The sequence below is a fragment of the Schistocerca cancellata genome, chromosome 4, assembly GCF_023864275.1.
Source record: "Schistocerca cancellata isolate TAMUIC-IGC-003103 chromosome 4, iqSchCanc2.1, whole genome shotgun sequence".
Taxonomy (NCBI): Eukaryota; Metazoa; Arthropoda; class Insecta; order Orthoptera; family Acrididae; genus Schistocerca; species Schistocerca cancellata.
In genome coordinates this window covers 903,590,572-903,616,214 of record NC_064629.1, presented here as the reverse complement: position 1 = coordinate 903,616,214, position 25,643 = coordinate 903,590,572, and the positions used below count along the sequence as shown (strand labels likewise).

Here is a 25,643-nt window from a genome sequence, read left to right as displayed (position 1 = left end):
TTTACGGGCTGCCTTGAGTGTGTCATTCCACCAAGCTGTTTGCTTCATCCTACCTTTACACGCTACTGTTCCAAGACATTCTTTGGCCACTTCTAGTACAGTCTCCCTGTACCTTGTCCATTCCTTTTCCAGTGACTGCAATTGACTACATTCAACTAACTGGTACATTTCTGAGATCACTGTTATGTACTTGTGTCTGACTTCCTTATCCTGAAGTTTCTCCATTCTCATCCTCCTACACATGTACCTGACCTCCTGCACTTACGGCCTCACAATACCAATTTCACTGCAGATTAAATAGTGATCAGTGTCATCAAAGAATCTCCTGAATACACGTGTGTCCCTCACAGCCTTCCTGAATTCCTGATCTGTTATTATATAGTCAATGACAGATCTGGCTCCCCTGCCTTCCCAAGTATACCGGTGAATGTTATTATGTTTAAAAAAGGAGTTTGTGATTACTAAGCCCATACTGGCACAGAAATCCAAGAGCTGTTTCCCGTTCCTGTTGGCCTCCATATCCTCTCCACATTTACCCATAACCTTTTCATACCCTTCTGTTCGATTTCCAATCCTGGTATTAAAATCACCCATGAGCAGAACACTGTCCTTGTCCTTTACTCTTACAACTACATCACTGAGTGCGTCAGAAAAACTATCCATCTTATCTTGATCTGTCTCTTCACAATGCGAATATACTGACACAATCCTAATTTCCTTGCTAGACACTGTCAAATTTGTCCACATCAGTCGTTCGTTTACATACCTTATTACAACTACACTGGGTTCCATTTCTTTCCTGATGAAAAGCCCTACACCCCATTGTGCTATTCCTGCTTTGACTCCTGACCGGTAGACCTTGTATTCTCCCACTTCCTCTTCTTTCTCACCCCTTACCCGAATGTCACTAACAGCTAAAACGTCCAATCCCATCTTACTTGCAGCCTCTGCCAGCTCTACCTTCTTCCCAGAGTAGCCCCCATTGATATTAATAGCTCCCCATTCTCTTACCACTCGTTTGCCGAGTCGTATCTCAGGAGTCCGTGGTTTGTCAATTAGAGGTGGGACTCCGTCACCTCCAAAGGTCCTAGGCATTTTGCTCTGATTGTTGCCAGAATCATATTTATAGTACCAGGGAAGCAGGTTGCTAGCTTTACTTGCCCCGGGTCCCATTGAGTTTTACACCTAACGGTTGAGGGACTAACCGGTAGATTTGGTAGTCTTTGCCGTCTGAGCGCAACGGTGGCCACGACTCAGAATATGACCGATATGCCCAGCCTTATTCCAAAGTAACTGGTATCCCGACTGTCAGGACCACTTACTTGGCCACTCATACGTTGCCCGTGGTTCATGAACTAGGACATGATACCAGGAACTCACACCATGAACCACCAGTATTATTAAAAAATTATATTGACAGTCTTAGTTACAAAAATGTACTACATAAAAACAAATAAACTCCTACACGTCCTTTTTATGATAAAATCAATTTGCACTCTGTTGAGTACCTGTTAGGGATCATATCTATAAAATAGTTTGCATGAAAATTAATTTTGCGTCTATTAATACAGCCTGGTAAGAGTCCCAGGTTGTCGAGGAGACCCCGAATTCTGATGTTGTTTTTATGTGATACAGGACGATGAACGTGTTTGATAATCCGAATCGTTTCCCGAAAAGTGTTGTACAAGTGAAAATAATTATGGAGTATACTGATCATGATGGGTTGTCATGGATATTGTATGACAGTATATCGACATTAGCACAGCGTAGGGGAAGTGTAACAATCATATCCCCATACAATGTTATCTGTTGTAGGGTTTCAGATGCATGTAACAAAATAAAGACACCACGAGCCAACCAATCACGTTACACAAGCTTTCTTTATCTGTAGTGCCTCTATGCTTTTTTAAAGTTTTAAGAGACATAACCTGAATTGTGGCCGTGATCACATGATGGGCTTATAAGACATACATGGTTGGCTGTGACAGTACAGACACTCGTATAGTAGCACGCATCAGTCTAGAAGCTTGCTACTCAGTCTCCATACCGACCACAAACTTCTTGAAATTTTGCACTACCTTGCCATTTTTCCACCGTATAATGAGAATCGCAAAACCCTTAATGTCCAATCCTCTACATAATTACATATTTGTCGGCAAATGGTTATATGTTGCACATTCTTCACCAAAACACCTGAAAATCCGAATCATTTTACGAAACATGGTATGCCAGTGATGAACAGTTATAGATCACATGACCCAGATTGGTTACAAAATTCCTACAGAGGCTTATTACCAATATCATACTGTTACATGTATTAGGTACATAGTTGGTAAGGATGAGTGAAATGTCTTGATACATAACCACGTTCGTCTTCACATTCCACGTTCTTTCCATCAATAAATTCGTCAGATTTAAAGTTCTTGACAGTATGATTCAACACGTATCTCCCTCTCCTATTCTTATTTTTCTTGTCTGTATCGATAGATCGGCATGAGCACCAACATATGGGTGAAAGACGGCATCACGAACCAACCTGCCAATCACGTAAATTGTTATTGTTATCTGGAGTATAAATACACATTCTAATTTTAAGAGTCATGATCAGAACTGGCCGTATGATCATGTGACCGACTTGTAAGCTCATATTACTTTGCCAGTAGACAATTTTCGGAATCACTTACTGTATGTACACTCTTTGACATAAAACTTGACCGGCGGCCGGCCGCTTCAGAGGCTAAGTCCGCGCCGATCGCGACATGGGACAAAGAAACTGGCCAACTCGCTAATTCTCTAAGTCCGATTATCTGCACAATCTGGCAACACTGTAGACTGCGGCACTTCCTGGAGGAAAACTTGTCCCAAGATAGAGAGACTCTAGGCTGATTACGCCTGTGGTCTAGCGGTAGCGTGCGTTGTTTCTGTTCATAATGTCAGTGGATCGAGAGCAGCTGGCATAAAATATTTTTATAGCCTCTTCTGTCTGAATGCTGAAGACGTGAATGTAATGGTAGCGCAGATTCAATCTATTTCGCTTTGTGACACACCGATATCAAAATTTTATCTAGTAACGATTTTGCGGCAGATTTCCTGCAGACTGTCCTCCTCTGGACGCCGTATGCGGCAAAGCTCCGGGATCCATTTGCTGGCTACTGGCAGCGGCCGTGGCGACAGCAGCGGCGCTGCACTCCCCCGTTCTTTATCGAAAGCGCCTGCTACCGCTCATCGCTTTTGATGATTTAAAACGCTTTATTATTAAATGTTGCTCCACAGAAAATTTCTACAATTTCCATTCACGCTCAAAAGCAACGGAGACAGACGCCCTGATTAGTAGGCGGGTAATCGGCAAGAGCTGAGTATGGCCCGAAATTAATTTTATAGACTGGGACGAAATTAAACCACCTCACTACATTCGATGAATTTATAAATGCTTCATACCTCGTTTCTTTTCCTTTCAAACTTAATTATTTGTGCAACTTTTGGTCAATGTTTGGATGTTTTCGTCAAGCCAGAGTGAGCGTCTGTGGTGTAAAGTGTATTACAGTTCTTGTTTCATTCCTTATGGTAAGTCTATGCGATAAACTGTGTGAATACCTTGCAATGCATGCTCTGTAGCAGTGCAGGCACACTGCACATTTGGAGTTCCATGTATGGGTTCATGAAGTATTTATTGTTGATCGGAAGTGATAGTTAAGGTCATCAGATTTAAACCAGAAAAATTTGTCGTTTTGAAGGTTTCAGAGAACGGAAAGGAATTGCTAACGCCGGTGTTAGAAAACGTCTACAGTTAAACGCTATTGCAAAAATTTAGAAGATGTGAACTATATTAATGAACATGTGCACTTCATAAACAACCTTCTGACATGTTAGACCTATATGACGAACAAAGCTCAAATTTATATCGTTGACAGTCGGTTTGAATCTTTTCAGGACCTATTTTACAGTGAAGCACCTTGGAATTTGCAAAGCAGAAATCCATGATATTAACTTAATTTACTAAGTCGAAATCGGACGAAGATTGATGTTTAAAGGCATTCTTCAGATTTCGCATAAGAAATTTTTACTAGCAGTTTGCAACTCCATTAATTAAAATGGAAAATAAAAGGTTTTAGTCAGCGGCTTCTACCGTGATTCGAACTTATAGTACAAGCACTGCAACGCACAAGGGAACCTCTGAGCTAACGACACACTGGCGGCCAGGGGCGGACTATAGTCACTGCGATGTTGCCTGAGCCTCAAAACGCAACCTTAAACACAGAAACAGAGGAGGTGGAGATTACTGTTTTAACGTCCCGTCGACAACGATGTCATTAGAGACGGAGCACAAGCTCGGATTAGGGAAGGATGGGGAAGGAAATCGGCCGTGCCCTTCCTAAGGAACCATCCCGGCATTTGCCTGAAGCGATTTAGGGAAATCATTGAAAACCTAAATCAGGATGGCCAGGCGCGGGATTGCACCATCGTCCTCCCGAATGCACACACAAACAGGTGTTACTTATGTGAAGAACGCCGTTCTTGGAGTCCAGAAATTAAATATACTTTCTAATTGTGTCATCTTGCAGTGGATTATATCGTACGAGTCTTCGATGTGGAAAACGAATGTTAAGTGAATTTAGCGAGGTAACGCCGACCTACACCCGGAAGTAAATGCACTATCAGAGTGTTGACAAATACTTGCTACGACGCTGCCATTTCTCGGCTCTCTGACGAGGCAGCTCTTCAGCGAAATGCTTGCCGTGATTCTCCGATACGGTTCTTCAGAGTGGAGACGCGCGCGCACGTTTGGTTTTTATGCGGCGTTCTCCCCTGGTGGTTTCTGACGTCGCCTTGTGGGCTATGTATACATATGAGACATTCAATTATCATTAATCCAGAATGATACAAGTTTCAGCTTCCGGCGTGGAAGAAGGCTGTTGACGCCGACATTATATCATTTCAACGTAGGGAAAGCAAAACGGCTCATTCAATGTTTCTCATTCAACATAAAGCATGTGAGATAAATTTCCGTAACGTTCATAATCATCTAAAAATACAAACGAAGTAAAAATACACCGGAATCTTATTCGAATTGAATATAATGTAAGATACCAAACGCTTTGCACCTCGATGTCGAATTTGTCCACTTGCAATCGTTTGCAGCATGCACATAGATTGTCATGATTACCGCGAGAATGAAGAAATATGTTGGTAAGGATGGAAGCAAGAAGAGACGCAGTCAACAAATATTCTATTCCTCATGGCATTCATTTCATTTGACACGTAAGAAGAGGTAAAGCGGGAATTTACTTTCGTTAACACGAAAGATATGCCGCACATATTGATAACGAGGAAGTCTGCGTCTTCATACGTTTCCTCCTTGAAATCTGTATGTTCTATTATATACTAAGTAGCCCGATCATTGTTTCAGTAATGTTACCCTCTTGTTTGACCCCGTAACGATGAACAGATTCCAAATGCATGTCTCTGCGTGAAAGTAGCTGTTCGAACCCTTCCTGGGTTGTTTTTTGTGTTTTATTGCTTGGAATTCCTGAAGCAGACCACTGTGCCTTCCCCCCTCGTGGGTTAGGTCTCAAAACTAAACCGCTTTGTATCCAATGGCATAATTTATTCATACAGCATCAGCATAAGACTCTTGCGAGTGAGAGAATGACAATAACAATCGTAACAAGAACAAGCAAATAATGAATGATGTTTATTCCAACGCAGAAAGAGAATGGCTTTAAATATAAAAATCTATATCTATATCCATATCTATTGATCTTCGAGTTGGCACAATGAAAATATATTCTTAGCATTTAGTTACTGAATTTAGTTCTGGATGTTTGCAGAGAAAAGGAAAAGTCGGTACTTCTCGCTAGTGTAATATAATGTGAACCAGCAACTACCCTTTCCTTAGAACACGACTCAAGCAGGTCCTCAAGTAGGCACTGCTGCACTCTGTTCCCTGACATTGCTCTGATGACGGTTAATGCAGATGGTTCCGATTATGAAATACAAAACGTATTGCAGGTTAGTTCCTAGGATAGTAACATTAAATTTGCGTTGTAGACGGCACATGAACGTGACGACTATCCATATTACTCATCAATATAAAAAGACAGTATTTTGGGAATTTAGCAGGATTACTCAAAATGAATTCTGAAATTGGGTGACTGACCGCACAGGTGCTAAACGTCGTCAAGAGTATACGATGTCCTAATCGCATTAGGAATATGAAGATCGTCTTCGACAGCTCGCAACTTTCACATAGCTAACCCCACCCTACTCCAGACAGCTCTCGGTGGAGTTGCACTACGTTGCCGATGTTATGGAAGGCCTTCAAACCGACAACAGACCACATATTGAAAAATACAAGCGAATTCTCTTGCAGCGTAAGCTTATTGTAACTAATCTAAAAATTATTGGAGAGGAACATTGTCCTATTCAAAAAAGTAAAATGTTACACACTGTTGACGTCAAACGGACATTATCTATGTCCTGTCTTGTGTCCTACTCATCTATAATATCAAGTGTACTATGAAAATGATTATATATAATGGATTATAAGGTAATGCATTGATACCAGATGGTGGGGGCCGGCCGATGTGGCCGTGCGGTTCTAGGCGCTTCAGTCTGGAACCGCGTGACCGCTACGGTCGCAGGTTCGAATCCTGTCTCGGGCATGGATGTGTGTGATGTCCTTAGGTTAGTTAGGTTTAAGTAGTTCTAAGTTCTAGGGGACTGATGACCTTAGAAGTTAAGTCCCATGGTGCTCAGAGCCATTTGAACCATTTAACACAAAATGACATTAAAAATTTAAGTTATTCACGAGCAGCTAGTTGAGAATATGTATGAACATTAAATGACACGACGAACCGTCATGTTCTGCATATGGATTCAAACCCAGCTCATGCAGACTAAGCAAAGATTTCGTGACTGACGGAAACTAACAGTCATTCCTGATTAGGCATACAGAGAGTGATATACCTCGATTTTAGACAGTATCAGTTAGCAAATATCAACTTTAAATTGCATAACGCAAACATTTTTAACAGACGCGAATTCCTACCCAGCATCTATTGTCCCTGTTAACGAACTACGAGAGATGTTAAATATTGCTTCTTCACAAGTAACTTACTTGAAATGCCGTGAGGTAAAGCTGTGTGTTGGACACGGATTCGAACCCGGAACCTAATCGGATTGCTATCGAAGCACAGTCAAATGTGACATATCGGAATTTCGCGGCAGTAACTAGATGTTATAACTGAAATGACGAGACGAAAAATTAATTTTTTCCTTCCCAGGACTCCAACCCGGCACCTATCGCTGTTATATTCTAGAGAAAACTAACGTTAAATATGGGTTTGTTGCACCAGCAGTGACATGTGAGCATGTTTGAACTGAAATAATATGACGAAGAGTTCAGCGCTCACTGGGAATAGAGCCCCACACATATCGTTGTTGACTACACACAAAGAGACGTCAGCTACCGAATTTTTCTCCACCAGCTGCTCTGAATAGCATCTTGAACTTACAGTCATCTCGCAAATAGTTCTGTGTCTCACTGGGAGTTAAAAACGTCAGATATCGTTAGTGTGACAGCGAATGAAAATACATTAAAAATCAAAATTATTATCCACCAGCAGACAGGTGTTCTCATGCTAGAGCTTGATAATACATAATTAAATCTTTAGTGCCGGGCCAGGATTCGATCCCATTCACGCATAATATGTGAAGGTGTTGAGGAATCTGCAGTTTTGAACAAACAACAAATTGTAGCCGAGCTGTATTGCCACGAAGGGATCAAATTCCGCGTTAAGGGCGGTCTGAGTTGCATTCCCAGTTCAGAACCAATTTTATCGACATACAGAAGCTCAAATAAAAGATGGAATAAGTGTCCTGTGACCATACATAGCGTTTGTGTCGTCACTTGAAATAAATAACTAGTATAAGAAAGGTTACTGGTGGTAGAGTTTCTACATGTCGCCACTCCAGACTTTATTGTGGTTCAACCTACCGTCTACTTGGTAAAGAAGGAATATCATCTTTAATGTGAATTTTCTGACCATGCAGCCATTATATCTCCTTCACTTGGTGTAGCCAGGAGAGAATGGAATCTGTCTCTCCCTATCTAAAATCATTGACAGAAGTGGGAATCGAACCCAGACCATAGGTATAACAACCTACCATCCGTCCAACAGACCACGAAATCCTCTTCTCTGCGAGTCATTTTTCTATCGTAACGCAGTTGTGCCACACTGGATGAGAATTCTGACACACAGGCTCCCTGTAGTAATTTGCAGCATGTTCAGTAAATTCATTTACTTGGTTGACCGAATCACCATGAACTAGCTGCCTCGGCTACCCAGTGCATACATTCGACTATTTTGTAATCACAGAAATAAAATCACGTTACTGCCACCTACACACAACTGCCAACATTGTAGGATGCAGAAGTTTAAATAAGAAGTGTTCCTTTTCACTTGAGCTATTCTATTGCGCTATCTGTTACTAGAAAACGTCGTTCAGTCCAAAAGAAAAGCTGTAACTGTTTGTCTCTCAGAAGTCAAGACATGGCCATATGCATAATCTCACAGTGCTGTGGAATCCAAAAGTTCTGAAGGAATAGTTGCTGAGCTCTGGAGCTGTTGTAGTTCCGTGTCAGCTTGTAGCATAGATAAGATGTCGCGAGTTCGAATACATTCAGTGCTACATTTTTTAAAACGCAATTCTGCTCTCTGCTGAAGTTATCAATCTAATGGAACTTTGAACAAATTCCCTTCACTTCTCAACCCAAAGTAGTCGCATGTGGAAAAAGGACTAACTACTGTGACATTTTGTCCTATTCAGGTTTAATAGACAGCAGGCAGCAGATGCATCTCGAAGATGTGCAGGGAGAGCGCATCGTGCCATAATATGTCAGAAAAGTATTTTCTACATTAGCCGTCGTGTGGTAGTGATATTTTATTCTTCTTCAAACTTTGATTGACAGCTTTAACTCAGAACAAATTTTCTACATGCATGTAATCAATAAACTGCATGTGCATTGTCAGACTGTCATAGGTAACATCAGAGAATTCGCATATATCGTTGATGATTAATTTCTCTCTCATGTTTACTATTGTTTTAACAACACTAAAGGAAACCTTACGAAAATTGTGCACTGTATTATAAGAAATGAAATAAAACTAACGATGATAACCTTACGACGAAAGTATCTGTACACAAGCATGCCTCTATCGACACGAATTAGTAAAATACTACTCACTTAGATTTTGATAGGGTCTGTGTTTAATTGGTATGCTGTGTCATACTCAAGAGGTATGCAAACGTGGCATTTCATAAATATAGTTACGTATTCCTAGAAACCCAAAATTCGCTTGTCAGCAGCGGAAAGAGGCGTTACCTGTTGTGCAGCATTGTAAGTTTTTCAACATTGCACTATGAGCTGAAAGCATTTTCTTACGATTTCCGTATTGATGTTTGATCTGACTGCTTGTAGCTCTTTCACAGAAGGGATAAAAACGTTTCAGTCAGTGAGACTGGAACTGCGAACCGTAACAGACGCTGTTTCACATGTCAGCACGTTACCACAGAGCTGGCGAGGGGGTATGGGTCTCAGCTTCCTATTACGACGGCAATAGTAACTAGAACTCGTAAACCGCTATTTAAAGGTCGAGATTAGTTGCGATTTCCACCTGCAACGACTTTCTTGGGCTGAAAACCGTAAATTTTCAATCTTTTGTTACCCTTCAAGCTATAATAACTCAGATTATTCAATGGAAATGACAGGTAAAATCAAGTGAACTTTGAGGCTTAATTCCGTGCACACCAGGAAGTAACTCGTCGATCACAGAGTTGCCAAACATACGTTGCCTTGTTGCCAAATCTCAGTTACAGTACCAGCAGGAAGAAGACGAACCGATGTGATCCTACAGCGGTCTGGGAAGTGACCATAGCTGGTGTCTCCAAGTCGCGGCTGCTACGGCCTGGAATACGTAATGCGTCTGATTCGCTTTCTGTAACTAGGTTTAGGGACTGGAGCGTAGTTACTAATAATACTCAGAACTGACTGCAAACTGAGCATCATAAATCAGTAACTCTCATTGTTGTTTTTATATTTCTTTCGTAAGTGCACTCAAAACTAAGAAAGTCATTCACAGGCGTTTTCCTGCCTCGCCGATAGTCGAGCAGAACATACAAATAAAAATAAAAAAGAATGTGTGTGTGTGTGTGTGTGTGTGTGTGTGTGTGTGTGTGTGAGAGAGAGAGAGAGAGAGAGAGAGAGAGAGGGAGAGAGAAATAAAAAGCAATGAGAGAGTGTGTAAAAAATTGTTGTAAAGAAATTGAATCATGGTATTTAAAGAAATCTTTCATTAAAATGACACGTTCCACATCATTACGAAATGTCGTATTCATGATCTATGGAACAAGAGTTAATCTAATGTAATGTAATCTAATCTAATCACATCATATTGATTATTAGCCATGAAGAGTCATGAACTACCGAAAGTTTTGCCAATACCAGTAACCAAATCTAAACTTGAAAATAAAAGACGACAATTTTTGTAATAAATTTGCTGAATTTGTGAAAAATCAAAATGGCTTCACATCCAGCCTATGATGCCTAGAAGAGTCTTTACATCCCGCTGACATGAGAATAGCATAATCTCTGCGTCAGAAGTTTGCTTCTACTTGACCATTTAATAGACTCGCATTTTTTCCACCGTGACTAATTTTGTAAGCTAAGCACATCATCCGTTACAGCACACTCCTGGGGCTGGGTAATGTGGCCACAATGGTCTGGTGGAACGAGCTATCACAGGTGCAATGCGTGGGTTCAGGCATTTACTTTTAAGAGGCACAAACAGATTTATTTTACCTCTGGTAACCTCAAGAGAAAGACGTTATAATCCAGAATCCGCATTAAACATCACGTTCCTTCATAACCAACTGAGCAGAGCCAATTTTCGTTGGGAAAAGACAAAGCGGAAGTCATGGTAAACAGAAATACAGTCGCCAGTAAACTTACTTACATTATAAAATTTTATTTTCTTTGATGAACCGATAGCCATTTAAAGGGACAGGGCTCTTATTTTACTTGTACTTGATTGAACTAGAGACGTTTAAAAATTTGGTGCTGGACTGTGATTCGAATTCGTATCTCCTCTTTCGAGGATCTGAATCTCTCGGAACAGTATAGTTCAGTCATTTCGTTCCTTTTCCCAAGACTGCAATCTTCTCTAGCTCTCTTCCAAAGGTAAGTATGTGGGTCTGAAACCTGATCCAGTACAAAAATATTCATAATTTCATTTCTAGCTTTATCAAGTGCACACCCACCTGCTAGTGAAAATTAACGCGCAATTTCAATGTCTGTTCATGTGTTGCCAACAATCGCAACAGGTGTCGTTATTTCTGGTCAAACACGCACACATCTTACTGTTCATGAGTAAGCAACTGATACTTAAGCTATATTCGTGGATGCGCGGTAGGTGTGCAGTTCGATTGTCGCTTAGGCACAAAAGTTTGTATCCTTATTTTAGATTCAGACACCTAGCGGCTCGTAAGAAAAACCGATACGTAACATTTGATTTTTCTTAGTTAACAATCGGATTACGTGTTGGGTTCGTATCTCCGTCACAGAACTTCACATCATGCACTTCATCTTTAAATGCATGCACACTTTGTTACTTCAGAATGGAGGTATATCAGACATCTTTCGTGGTTAGATAACAGGGATGAAAGGGTCTTGATAGGAGTCACGGTTTATTACAAAAATTGTCGTCTTTTATTTTCAAGTTTAGATTTGGTTACTGGTATTGGCAAAACTTTCGGTAGTTCATGACTCTTCATGGCTAATAATCAATATGATGTGATTAGATTAGATTACATTACATTAGATTAACTCTTGTTCCATAGATCATGAATACGACATTTCGTAATGATGTGGAACGTGTCATTTTAATGAAAGATTTCTTTAAATACCATGATTCAATTTCTTTACAACAATTTTTTACACACTCTCTCATTGCTTTTTATTTCTCTCTCCCTCTCTCTCTCTCTCTCTCTCTCTCTCTCTCTCACACACACACACACACACACACACACACACACACACACACATTCTTTTTTATTTTTATTTGTATGTTCTGCTCGACTATCGGCGAGGCAGGAAAACGCCTGTGAATGACTTTCTTAGTTTTGAGTGCACTTACGAAAGAAATATAAAAACAACAATGAGAGTTACTGATTTATGATGCTCAGTTTGCAGTCAGTTCTGAGTATTATTAGTAACTACGCTCCAGTCCCTAAACCTAGTTACAGAAAGCGAATCAGACGCATTACGTATTCCAGGCCGTAGCAGCCGCGACTTGGAGACACCAGCTATGGTCACTTCCCAGACCGCTGTAGGATCACATCGGTTCGTCTTCTTCCTGCTGGTACTGTAACTGAGATTTGGCAACAAGGCAACGTATGTTTGGCAACTCTGTGATCGACGAGTTACTTCCTGGTGTGCACGGAATTAAGCCTCAAAGTTCACTTGATTTTACCTGTCATTTCCATTGAATAATCTGAGTTATTATAGCTTGAAGGGTAACAAAAGATTGAAAATTTACGGTTTTCAGCCCAAGAAAGTCGTTGCAGGTGGAAATCGCAACTAATCTCGACCTTTAAATAGCGGTTTACGAGTTCTAGTTACTATTGCCGTCGTAATAGGAAGCTGAGACCCATACCCCCTCGCCAGCTCTGTGGTAACGTGCTGACATGTGAAACAGCGTCTGTTACGGTTCGCAGTTCCAGTCTCACTGACTGAAACGTTTTTATCCCTTCTGTGAAAGAGCTACAAGCAGTCAGATCAAACATCAATACGGAAATCGTAAGAAAATGCTTTCAGCTCATAGTGCAATGTTGAAAAACTTACAATGCTGCACAACAGGTAACGCCTCTTTCCGCTGCTGACAAGCGAATTTTGGGTTTCTAGGAATACGTAACTATATTTATGAAATGCCACATTTGCATACCTCTTGAGTATGACACAGCATACCAATTAAACACAGACCCTATCAAAATCTAAGTGAGTAGTATTTTACTAATTCGTGTCGATAGAGGCATGCTTGTGTACAGATACTTTCGTCGTAAGGTTATCATCGTTAGTTTTATTTCATTTCTTATAATACAGTGCACAATTTTCGTAAGGTTTCCTTTAGTGTTGTTAAAACAATAGTAAACATGAGAGAGAAATTAATCATCAACGATATATGCGAATTCTCTGATGTTACCTATGACAGTCTGACAATGCACATGCAGTTTATTGATTACATGCATGTAGAAAATTTGTTCTGAGTTAAAGCTGTCAATCAAAGTTTGAAGAAGAATAAAATATCACTACCACACGACGGCTAATGTAGAAAATACTTTTCTGACATATTATGGCACGATGCGCTCTCCCTGCACATCTTCGAGATGCATCTGCTGCCTGCTGTCTATTAAACCTGAATAGGACAAAATGTCACAGTAGTTAGTCCTTTTTCCACATGCGACTACTTTGGGTTGAGAAGTGAAGGGAATTTGTTCAAAGTTCCATTAGATTGATAACTTCAGCAGAGAGCAGAATTGCGTTTTAAAAAATGTAGCACTGAATGTATTCGAACTCGCGACATCTTATCTATGCTACAAGCTGACACGGAACTACAACAGCTCCAGAGCTCAGCAACTATTCCTTCAGAACTTTTGGATTCCACAGCACTGTGAGATTATGCATATGGCCATGTCTTGACTTCTGAGAGACAAACAGTTACAGCTTTTCTTTTGGACTGAACGACGTTTTCTAGTAACAGATAGCGCAATAGAATAGCTCAAGTGAAAAGGAACACTTCTTATTTAAACTTCTGCATCCTACAATGTTGGCAGTTGTGTGTAGGTGGCAGTAACGTGATTTTATTTCTGTGATTACAAAATAGTCGAATGTATGCACTGGGTAGCCGAGGCAGCTAGTTCATGGTGATTCGGTCAACCAAGTAAATGAATTTACTGAACATGCTGCAAATTACTACAGGGAGCCTGTGTGTCAGAATTCTCATCCAGTGTGGCACAACTGCGTTACGATAGAAAAATGACTCGCAGAGAAGAGGATTTCGTGGTCTGTTGGACGGATGGTAGGTTGTTATACCTATGGTCTGGGTTCGATTCCCACTTCTGTCAATGATTTTAGATAGGGAGAGACAGATTCCATTCTCTCCTGGCTACACCAAGTGAAGGAGATATAATGGCTGCATGGTCAGAAAATTCACATTAAAGATGATATTCCTTCTTTACCAAGTAGACGGTAGGTTGAACCACAATAAAGTCTGGAGTGGCGACATGTAGAAACTCTACCACCAGTAACCTTTCTTATACTAGTTATTTATTTCAAGTGACGACACAAACGCTATGTATGGTCACAGGACACTTATTCCATCTTTTATTTGAGCTTCTGTATGTCGATAAAATTGGTTCTGAACTGGGAATGCAACTCAGACCGCCCTTAACGCGGAATTTGATCCCTTCGTGGCAATACAGCTCGGCTACAATTTGTTGTTTATTCAAAACTGCAGATTCCTCAACACCTTCACATATTATGCGTGAATGGGATCGAATCCTGGCCCGGCACTAAAGATTTAATTATGTATTATCAAGCTCTAGCATGAGAACACCTGTCTGCTGGTGGATAATAATTTTGATTTTTAATGTATTTTCATTCGCTGTCACACTAACGATATCTGACGTTTTTAACTCCCAGTGAGACACAGAACTATTTGCGAGATGACTGTAAGTTCAAGATGCTATTCTGAGCAGCTGGTGGAGAAAAATTCGGTAGCTGACGTCTCTTTGTGTGTAGTCAACAACGATATGTGTGGGGCTCTATTCCCAGTGAGCGCTGAACTCTTCGTCATATTATTTCAGTTCAAACATGCTCACATGTCACTGCTGGTGCAACAAACCCATATTTAACGTTAGTTTTCTCTAGAATATAACAGCGATAGGTGCCGGGTTGGAGTCCTGGGAAGGAAAAAATTAATTTTTCGTCTCGTCATTTCAGTTATAACATCTAGTTACTGCCGCGAAATTCCGATATGTCACATTTGACTGTGCTTCGATAGCAATCCGATTAGGTTCCGGGTTCGAATCCGTGTCCAACACACAGCTTTACCTCACGGCATTTCAAGTAAGTTACTTGTGAAGAAGCAATATTTAACATCTCTCGTAGTTCGTTAACAGGGACAATAGATGCTGGGTAGGAATTCGCGTCTGTTAAAAATGTTTGCGTTATGCAATTTAAAGTTGATATTTGCTAACTGATACTGTCTAAAATCGAGGTATATCACTCTCTGTATGCCTAATCAGGAATGACTGTTAGTTTCCGTCAGTCACGAAATCTTTGCTTAGTCTGCATGAGCTGGGTTTGAATCCATATGCAGAACATGACGGTTCGTCGTGTCATTTAATGTTCATACATATTCTCAACTAGCTGCTCGTGAATAACTTAAATTTTTAATGTCATTTTGTGTTAAATGGTTCAAATGGCTCTGAGCACCATGGGACTTAACTTCTAAGGTCATCAGTCCCCTAGAACTTAGAACTACTTAAACCTAACTAACCTAAGGACATCACACACATCCATGCCCGAGACAGGATTCGAACCTGCGACCGTAGCGGTCACGCGGTTCCAGACTGAAGCGCCTAGAACCGCACGGCCACATCGGCCGGCCCCCACCATCTGGTATCAATGCATTACCTTATAATCCATTATATATAATCATTTTCATAGTACACTTGATATTATAGATGAGTAGGACACAAGACAGGACATAGATAATGTCCGTTTGACGTCAACAGTGTGTAACATTTTACTTTTTTGAATAGGACAATGTTCCTCTCCAATAATTTTTAGATTAGTTACAATAAGCTTACGCTGCAAGAGAATTCGCTTGTATTTTTCAATATGTGGTCTGTTGTCGGTTTGAAGGCCTTCCATAACATCGGCAACGTAGTGCAACTCCACCGAGAGCTGTCTGGAGTAGGGTGGGGTTAGCTATGTGAAAGTTGCGAGCTGTCGAAGACGATCTTCATATTCCTAATGCGATTAGGACATCGTATACTCTTGACGACGTTTAGCACCTGTGCGGTCAGTCACCCAATTTCAGAATTCATTTTGAGTAATCCTGCTAAATTCCCAAAATACTGTCTTTTTATATTGATGAGTAATATGGATAGTCGTCACGTTCATGTGCCGTCTACAACGCAAATTTAATGTTACTATCCTAGGAACTAACCTGCAATACGTTTTGTATTTCATAATCGGAACCATCTGCATTAACCGTCATCAGAGCAATGTCAGGGAACAGAGTGCAGCAGTGCCTACTTGAGGACCTGCTTGAGTCGTGTTCTAAGGAAAGGGTAGTTGCTGGTTCACATTATATTACACTAGCGAGAAGTACCGACTTTTCCTTTTCTCTGCAAACATCCAGAACTAAATTCAGTAACTAAATGCTAAGAATATATTTTCATTGTGCCAACTCGAAGATCAATAGATATGGATATAGATATAGATTTTTATATTTAAAGCCATTCTCTTTCTGCGTTGGAATAAACATCATTCATTATTTGCTTGTTCTTGTTACGATTGTTATTGTCATTCTCTCACTCGCAAGAGTCTTATGCTGATGCTGTATGAATAAATTATGCCATTGGATACAAAGCGGTTTAGTTTTGAGACCTAACCCACGAGGGGGGAAGGCACAGTGGTCTGCTTCAGGAATTCCAAGCAATAAAACACAAAAAACAACCCAGGAAGGGTTCGAACAGCTACTTTCACGCAGAGACATGCATTTGGAATCTGTTCATCGTTACGGGGTCAAACAAGAGGGTAACATTACTGAAACAATGATCGGGCTACTTAGTATATAATAGAACATACAGATTTCAAGGAGGAAACGTATGAAGACGCAGACTTCCTCGTTATCAATATGTGCGGCATATCTTTCGTGTTAACGAAAGTAAATTCCCGCTTTACCTCTTCTTACGTGTCAAATGAAATGAATGCCATGAGGAATAGAATATTTGTTGACTGCGTCTCTTCTTGCTTCCATCCTTACCAACATATTTCTTCATTCTCGCGGTAATCATGACAATCTATGTGCATGCTGCAAACGATTGCAAGTGGACAAATTCGACATCGAGGTGCAAAGCGTTTGGTATCTTACATTATATTCAATTCGAATAAGATTCCGGTGTATTTTTACTTCGTTTGTATTTTTAGATGATTATGAACGTTACGGAAATTTATCTCACATGCTTTATGTTGAATGAGAAACATTGAATGAGCCGTTTTGCTTTCCCTACGTTGAAATGATATAATGTCGGCGTCAACAGCCTTCTTCCACGCCGGAAGCTGAAACTTGTATCATTCTGGATTAATGATAATTGAATGTCTCATATGTATACATAGCCCACAAGGCGACGTCAGAAACCACCAGGGGAGAACGCCGCATAAAAACCAAACGTGCGCGCGCGTCTCCACTCTGAAGAACCGTATCGGAGAATCACGGCAAGCATTTCGCTGAAGAGCTGCCTCGTCAGAGAGCCGAGAAATGGCAGCGTCGTAGCAAGTATTTGTCAACACTCTGATAGTGCATTTACTTCCGGGTGTAGGTCGGCGTTACCTCGCTAAATTCACTTAACATTCGTTTTCCACATCGAAGACTCGTACGATATAATCCACTGCAAGATGACACAATTAGAAAGTATATTTAATTTCTGGACTCCAAGAACGGCGTTCTTCACATAAGTAACACCTGTTTGTGTGTGCATTCGGGAGGACGATGGTGCAATCCCGCGCCTGGCCATCCTGATTTAGGTTTTCAATGATTTCCCTAAATCGCTTCAGGCAAATGCCGGGATGGTTCCTTAGGAAGGGCACGGCCGATTTCCTTCCCCATCCTTCCCTAATCCGAGCTTGTGCTCCGTCTCTAATGACATCGTTGTCGACGGGACGTTAAAACAGTAATCTCCACCTCCTCTGTTTCTGTGTTTAAGGTTGCGTTTTGAGGCTCAGGCAACATCGCAGTGACTATAGTCCGCCCCTGGCCGCCAGTGTGTCGTTAGCTCAGAGGTTCCCTTGTGCGTTGCAGTGCTTGTACTATAAGTTCGAATCACGGTAGAAGCCGCTGACTAAAACCTTTTATTTTCCATTTTAATTAATGGAGTTGCAAACTGCTAGTAAAAATTTCTTATGCGAAATCTGAAGAATGCCTTTAAACATCAATCTTCGTCCGATTTCGACTTAGTAAATTAAGTTAATATCATGGATTTCTGCTTTGCAAATTCCAAGGTGCTTCACTGTAAAATAGGTCCTGAAAAGATTCAAACCGACTGTCAACGATATAAATTTGAGCTTTGTTCGTCATATAGGTCTAACATGTCAGAAGGTTGTTTATGAAGTGCACATGTTCATTAATATAGTTCACATCTTCTAAATTTTTGCAATAGCGTTTAACTGTAGACGTTTTCTAACACCGGCGTTAGCAATTCCTTTCCGTTCTCTGAAACCTTCAAAACGACAAATTTTTCTGGTTTAAATCTGATGACCTTAACTATCACTTCCGATCAACAATAAATACTTCATGAACCCATACATGGAACTCCAAATGTGCAGTGTGCCTGCACTGCTACAGAGCATGCATTGCAAGGTATTCACACAGTTTATCGCATAGACTTACCATAAGGAATGAAACAAGAACTGTAATACACTTTACACCACAGACGCTCACTCTGGCTTGACGAAAACATCCAAACATTGACCAAAAGTTGCACAAATAATTAAGTTTGAAAGGAAAAGAAACGAGGTATGAAGCATTTATAAATTCATCGAATGTAGTGAGGTGGTTTAATTTCGTCCCAGTCTATAAAATTAATTTCGGGCCATACTCAGCTCTTGCCGATTACCCGCCTACTAATCAGGGCGTCTGTCTCCGTTGCTTTTGAGCGTGAATGGAAATTGTAGAAATTTTCTGTGGAGCAACATTTAATAATAAAGCGTTTTAAATCATCAAAAGCGATGAGCGGTAGCAGGCGCTTTCGATAAAGAACGGGGGAGTGCAGCGCCGCTGCTGTCGCCACGGCCGCTGCCAGTAGCCAGCAAATGGATCCCGGAGCTTTGCCGCATACGGCGTCCAGAGGAGGACAGTCTGCAGGAAATCTGCCGCAAAATCGTTACTAGATAAAATTTTGATATCGGTGTGTCACAAAGCGAAATAGATTGAATCTGCGCTACCATTACATTCACGTCTTCAGCATTCAGACAGAAGAGGCTATAAAAATATTTTATGCCAGCTGCTCTCGATCCACTGACATTATGAACAGAAACAACGCACGCTACCGCTAGACCACAGGCGTAATCAGCCTAGAGTCTCTCTATCTTGGGACAAGTTTTCCTCCAGGAAGTGCCGCAGTCTACAGTGTTGCCAGATTGTGCAGATAATCGGACTTAGAGAATTAGCGAGTTGGCCAGTTTCTTTGTCCCATGTCGCGATCGGCGCGGACTTAGCCTCTGAAGCGGCCGGCCGCCGGTCAAGTTTTATGTCAAAGAGTGTACATTGAATACGGAATAACATAAGTCTGCTCGACACATTGGTTCCTTGAGGTATCAGGAATATGAAGTTTTTTCTGTATTTATGCCAGCCCAAGAGTCAGGCCTCTCCTTTGTTCCGAGGAAGTATAGCTATTCATGGTATGCTCAGATGTACCGTTGTGGAGACAATGAATCTAACTAGATTTTTCAATATTCTTCAAGCTAGTAAACACCTCTGGCAAGGTGGAGCTTTTGCCAACCTTAGTTGTGAGTTCATATCGGTAAATAATAAACTTGTTTCCTAGTATTATAGTCTCACCAATTTTAGGTCTCTTGTTGATGAAGATTAAAAATACCTTAGGATTAAAGCAAAGACAACAGCACTTCCAGTCTCATGATCATCCTGTCATACTTTCTAAATAAGATTTGACTTACAATCAGACTGTTAATTCCTAGCCCAATTACACAATTTTGTGTTTACTGCAGAACGACTACCCCGATGGTATTGTACGGTAGTGGATCGAGCCACGACAAGCAACTTCCATATCTTTTTCTTCTTCTGTGTTCTATGTGCATGCCGTTACGCTACAAACCAAACTAATACTCAGTGAGGAAAATTATCGACATATACTGTGTGTAACGGATACAAGTTCAGATACTTTTAAACATGGTGCCTTATTATCACTGTGCTTGTTTTTTTTCTCTGCATCAAACAGTCTTCCCACAAACACATCACAATTTTTACCACCTGTTGGTTTCTCCACGGTCGAACTGCACCGGTAAGAGGACTATGCCTGTCAGGATGGTTTTACCGTTTTGTGTCTATATACCCACACTTCAACACCTCACCTGCTACCCAGGGGAAAATAGATATTAATGGCATGCTCTTTCCACATATACTTGAAGGTATTAACCAACCTACAAACATACAACTTATAAAGTCTATACTCATTAGTCTGTAAACGAAGGAAATATTGATTTAGTGTTGTTTAGGACACCATCCTCAGTCACCATTTGAAATATTTGCACTTATACCTGCCACACACTGCATTTATTATGGTATTAGCTGGAATGACCACGCAAAATTAATCGTCGGTAAAATAGATGCCAGACTGAGATTCATTGGAAGAATCCCAAAGAAATGCAGTCGGAAAACAAAGGAAGTAGGTTACAGTACACGTGTTGCCCATTGCTTGAATACTGCTCACCGGTGTGGGATCCATACCAGATAGGGTTGATAAAAGAGATAGGGCAGATCCAATGGATAGCAGCGCGCTTCGCTACAGGATCATCTAGTAATCGCGAAAGCGCTACAGAGATGATACATAAACTCCAGTGGAAGACTCTGCAGGAGAGACGCTCAGTAGCTAGGTACGGTCTTATGTTGAAGTTTCGATAACATACCTTCACCGAGGAGTAAAGCAGTATATTGCTCCCTCCTACGTATATCTCGCGAAGAGACCATGAGGATAAAATCAGCGAGAATAGAGCCCATATAGAGGCATACCGACAATCCTTCTTTCCACGAACAATACGAGACTGGAATAGAAGGGAGAACCGATAGAGGTACTCAAGGTACCCTCCGCCACACACCGTCAGGTGGCTTGCGAAGTATGGATGTAGATGCAGATGTAGGACATCTACAAAATGCGATATGGCACTCCCAGCTGAACAGTACTTCCCAACCCCTGACAAACAATGTGAACAACGAGGTATGTTGTTGCTGGATACTATCCCGGCAATTAGAGTCATCATAATATATGGATGACTTTAATACCGTTTCATGCAGAACTAAGTTGAGTATGTTTAAAAATAACACAGATAATCTATACTTAGAACTTCAATCCATATGTAAACATAAGTTATGCATACCCTGTAGTAAAAGTATCAGAATACATTATTTTATATGAGAACACCAATAATACAAAGTCTTGTAAGAGATTGCCCATTAATTAATTAAAGCTATACCAGGCCAATACTATTTTGCCTTAGCTCCCAACTGTAAAGTACATTTCAGTCATTTACAGTTATTGCTTTAGCAATCCTAATGTGCTGTAGACAATGCGTAAAATATGTTACTCCAGCTGCTTAACAATAATAATAATGATAAAGTGGTCATGTATAATGTATGTATTGCCAATTCCACTTACAGTATTTCATTAGGACACTCATTGTGGTGTTGACCAGTAGCATTTTGTACCAAGAGTGCATTAGTTAATTTGAAAAAATAATAATGCATGATGGTAAAATCTTAACTAAGGCAACCATAGGTTGAGGACACGTGTTCATACGCCACCAGACAACGCTCTCAGCCAGCTCTGTCGATTCAGCAGCGACATGCATAATCCATAGCACAGCAACGATATGATACGAGTGGTGTTCTTGATGACTGTCTCTCAAACGTGACTTCACTCTCCCACAAAGTCAATCAATGGTGTATGTGCCAAAAGCAGTAAACCTCCTTCCACTGATACTGTTGGAGAGAAAAACCTAAGAAAATATTAACATTATGATAAATGGTTCAAAAAATTAAACAAATGCCAAGCAATTCTATTAGTTCTTTACCTAAATAATGGAGATGAACAGTGTGCATCCATATTGTGCCCAGAAAGCGTTTCTCTTATGGATTCGTATGCAGTGGTAGTGTCAATATATGATCAATGTGTATTGCTGTTCGTTTATGGGATCATTCAACTTTACTTCGCATTCACTTCTTTTTATGATTCCACATGCATTCTCATAGGTACTGGGAGAGGCGGCCAAAGCATTCAGAATCCTAATAAAGCGTTTCTTACAAATCAAACTCCACAGTAGTAAAACCACACGAGCTAAGAGGATTTACTGCATAATAGCAACTTTTCTCTGTCTATATTCCTATCTATACAACTAGCAAACAAATAAATGCCAACAAGTTCACACCACAATCGAATATTATAGCTGGGATTGTAAAGTATGGCACTTCTATGCAATATGATAGCTATGTAGGACACCTTATGTGTTATACCCATATAACATATGTTAACAATCTCATCCTATTTTATAGCTATAATGTGGACTGGGAATAACATTATCATTTACTCACGCACACAAAACTAGTAGTAATATGAAAATATAATACACTCTTCTCCTCCATTAAAGCATATATATATATATATATATATATATATATATATATATATATATATATATATATATATATATATATAGGGCGGATCGCAGGTGGCGGATAGCGAACGATCCATCAGATATGGTGGACAGCTGCGAATAAGGGGAAACCCAAATAAGCAGTCCCGGACCGAGGCGGCAGCATCACGAGGGTGTGGGAGGGTGACTTTTGGCAAGGGTCACACTCATTCAAAAACCACAGAACCCGAAGACGTTGCTGTGTCATGGCGAGTAAGTGCCGCCATTACAATAAGCATTGTCAACACCCAAATCCAGGACGCGTCTGAAGTGGGAACCATCGGCATCCTGGTCAGCGTCTGTTCACACAATGTGCGGCTGGTCATAATGTGCCAGGAACTAACAATCCCTGGTTCTAAACACCCAGTGGAAACACTGGACCAACTTGATTACAAGCAAGTATGACTCGTGCAAGTAATAACAACATTACCCCAGGTGGTAACCAATCCACCCATCAACAGATGGCAACCAGGAATTCGGATTCTGGGGAACCTGGACTTACACGATTACATCAGAGAAAGTCGGAGCTCTCTGGCAAACTTCCACTCAAAACACCTACATACATTGGAACCTTTAACATAAATACATTAATCCAACCAGGAAAACTTCTAAACCTTACAACAGAACTTGAAAAGCAAAAGATAGTAATACTAGCTTTACAGGAGACGCGTTTTACAGATGAAGAAACATCAGATTATGGCAACTATCGCATCTTTAAGAGCAAGACGGATAAACGAATCGGAAGAGGAGCCCCCCATCTCGGGATGGCGTTTGTCATACACAAGAGCGTGCTCAGCTCCATCAAGGAAGTTACTCCCGTAAATAATAGGATAATGACGATGCGCTTACAATGTGCCAACAAAACATACACAATGGTTAATGTTCATGCTCCCACAAACGGAGACAACAAGAAAAACCCCATAGAAACAGAAAAGTTCTGGGAAAATTTGGAGAATATAATGGCCAAGATTCCAAAAGATGATACAAAAGTTCTACTCGGCGATTTTAATGCCCAAATTGGTAGAGAGAAAATCCACCAAAAGACCGTAGGCAAATATCCTGCACATAAATTTACCAATAAAAATGGTACAAGGCTCGTCGAACTATGTAAGCAGAATAACCTGAAGATAATGTCAACATCTCTAAGAAAATGTCCAAGAAAACAAAAGACATGGAGATCTCCTATACAACAAATTGGCGAGTTTCAAATAGATCATGTGGCGATTTCATACCCAGTACAAAAAGAAATTTACGACGTCCAAGTACGCAGAGGAGCAAACATTGATTCAGACCATTACCTAACTAGAATTAAAATCAAGTTTACAGCACGAAGAAGTCATCAGAAGAAAACAGAAATACAGAAATATGACACCAAGAAGATTAAAGAATCTAAAGTAAAAGAAGAATGGGAGAAGGAAAAGGCAAACACATGGGAAGAATTTCATTCTAAAATCACGCGAATAGCTAAGGAAACTATTCCCTTGAAAAAGATATTCAAACACCCTTGGTGGGATTCAGACTGTGAAAATGCATTGGAAAGGAGAAAAAAGGCATTTCAAGAATATAACAGTAAAAAATCACAAGAAAGTCTACAGTTATTTAACGAGGTTAGAAAACAGGTTTCAAAATCTATTAGGCAAGCAAAAAGGAAGTACACAAAGGCACAACTGGATGCCATAGAAGAAAATTTCCAAAACTATAATACAAGAGACTTCTACAGAACTTTCGCAGATAAAATACGAGGATATATCCCTCAAAATTTATGTTTCAGAAAACCAGATGGTAAATTAGCCCTAACAAACCAGGAAAACTGTCAAGTATTGGCTCAATATTTTTCTAACCTACTAAATTGCCCAGAACCTAGTTTAAGGTTTCCCAAAGAAATCAGTGCCAACGCTCAACCGGATTCATTACCACCAACACAGGAAGAAATCAAATGTCACATTAAAAACTTAAAAAATAATAGAACATCTGGCGAAGATGGCATTGTTGCAGAGCTATTAAAAAACCTAGGACCAAAGACGTTGCAAGAGCTCACAAAAATAATAACAAAAATATGGGAAACAGAAAAATTACCAGAGGATTGGAAATGTGCCCTTATTCACCCGTTACATAAAAAAGGAGACAGAACAAATGTCAATAACTACAGGGGAATCTCACTTTTACAAGTCACCTACAAAATTCTCTCAACATGCCTGCTGAAAAGAACACAAGAGCAGCTGGAACGCCAAATTGGTGATTATCAAGCAGGCTTCCGCCCCGGTCGCTCATGCATAGAACAAATATTTAATTTAAAGACAATATTAAAACACAAAGCAATTAGAAATGCCCCCATAATTTGTACATTTGTAGATTTTAAGAAAGCCTATGACTCAATAGACCGGCAATCTTTGTTTAACATTTTAGAGGAACTTGGACTTGACTCCAAAACACTAAGGCTTATCAAAGAATCACTGACAGACACTGTATCTAAAGTTAAATTCAGGGGAGAAATCTCTGAACCTTTTCTCATAAAAACTGGAGTACGTCAAGGTGACGGGCTATCTCCACTTCTGTTTAATATAGTCCTGGATAAAGTCATTAAGGAATGGGAAAAAGAATTAAAAAATCAATCCTACTGGAAACCAATCCATCTTGGTAGAACCAAAGACAACGTGGAGATATCTTGTTTAGCATTCGCGGACGACTTGGCCATACTTTCAGATGATGAAGAAATCGCCACCAAACAAATAGAGATCCTTAAGGAATGCGCGGATAAAGTAGGTTTACAAATTTCGTTTCAAAAGACAGAATTTTTCTGTACAAAATTACATATACACAGTTTGAACACAAAATATGGAAAAATAAATAGAGTAAAACATTTTAAATACCT

At 40.3% G+C, this 25,643-nt stretch overlaps 1 protein-coding gene across 1 annotated transcript; it reads right to left on the bottom strand.

Moving 5' to 3' along the window:
* Nucleotides 1–261: 261 nt before the first annotated feature.
* LOC126184494 (craniofacial development protein 2-like) lies at nucleotides 262–1,173 on the bottom strand. The gene has a single exon (XM_049926886.1). It carries the CDS (start codon nucleotides 1,171–1,173, stop codon nucleotides 262–264), a length of 912 nt encoding a protein of 303 aa, XP_049782843.1.
* Nucleotides 1,174–25,643: the final 24,470 nt, after the last annotated feature.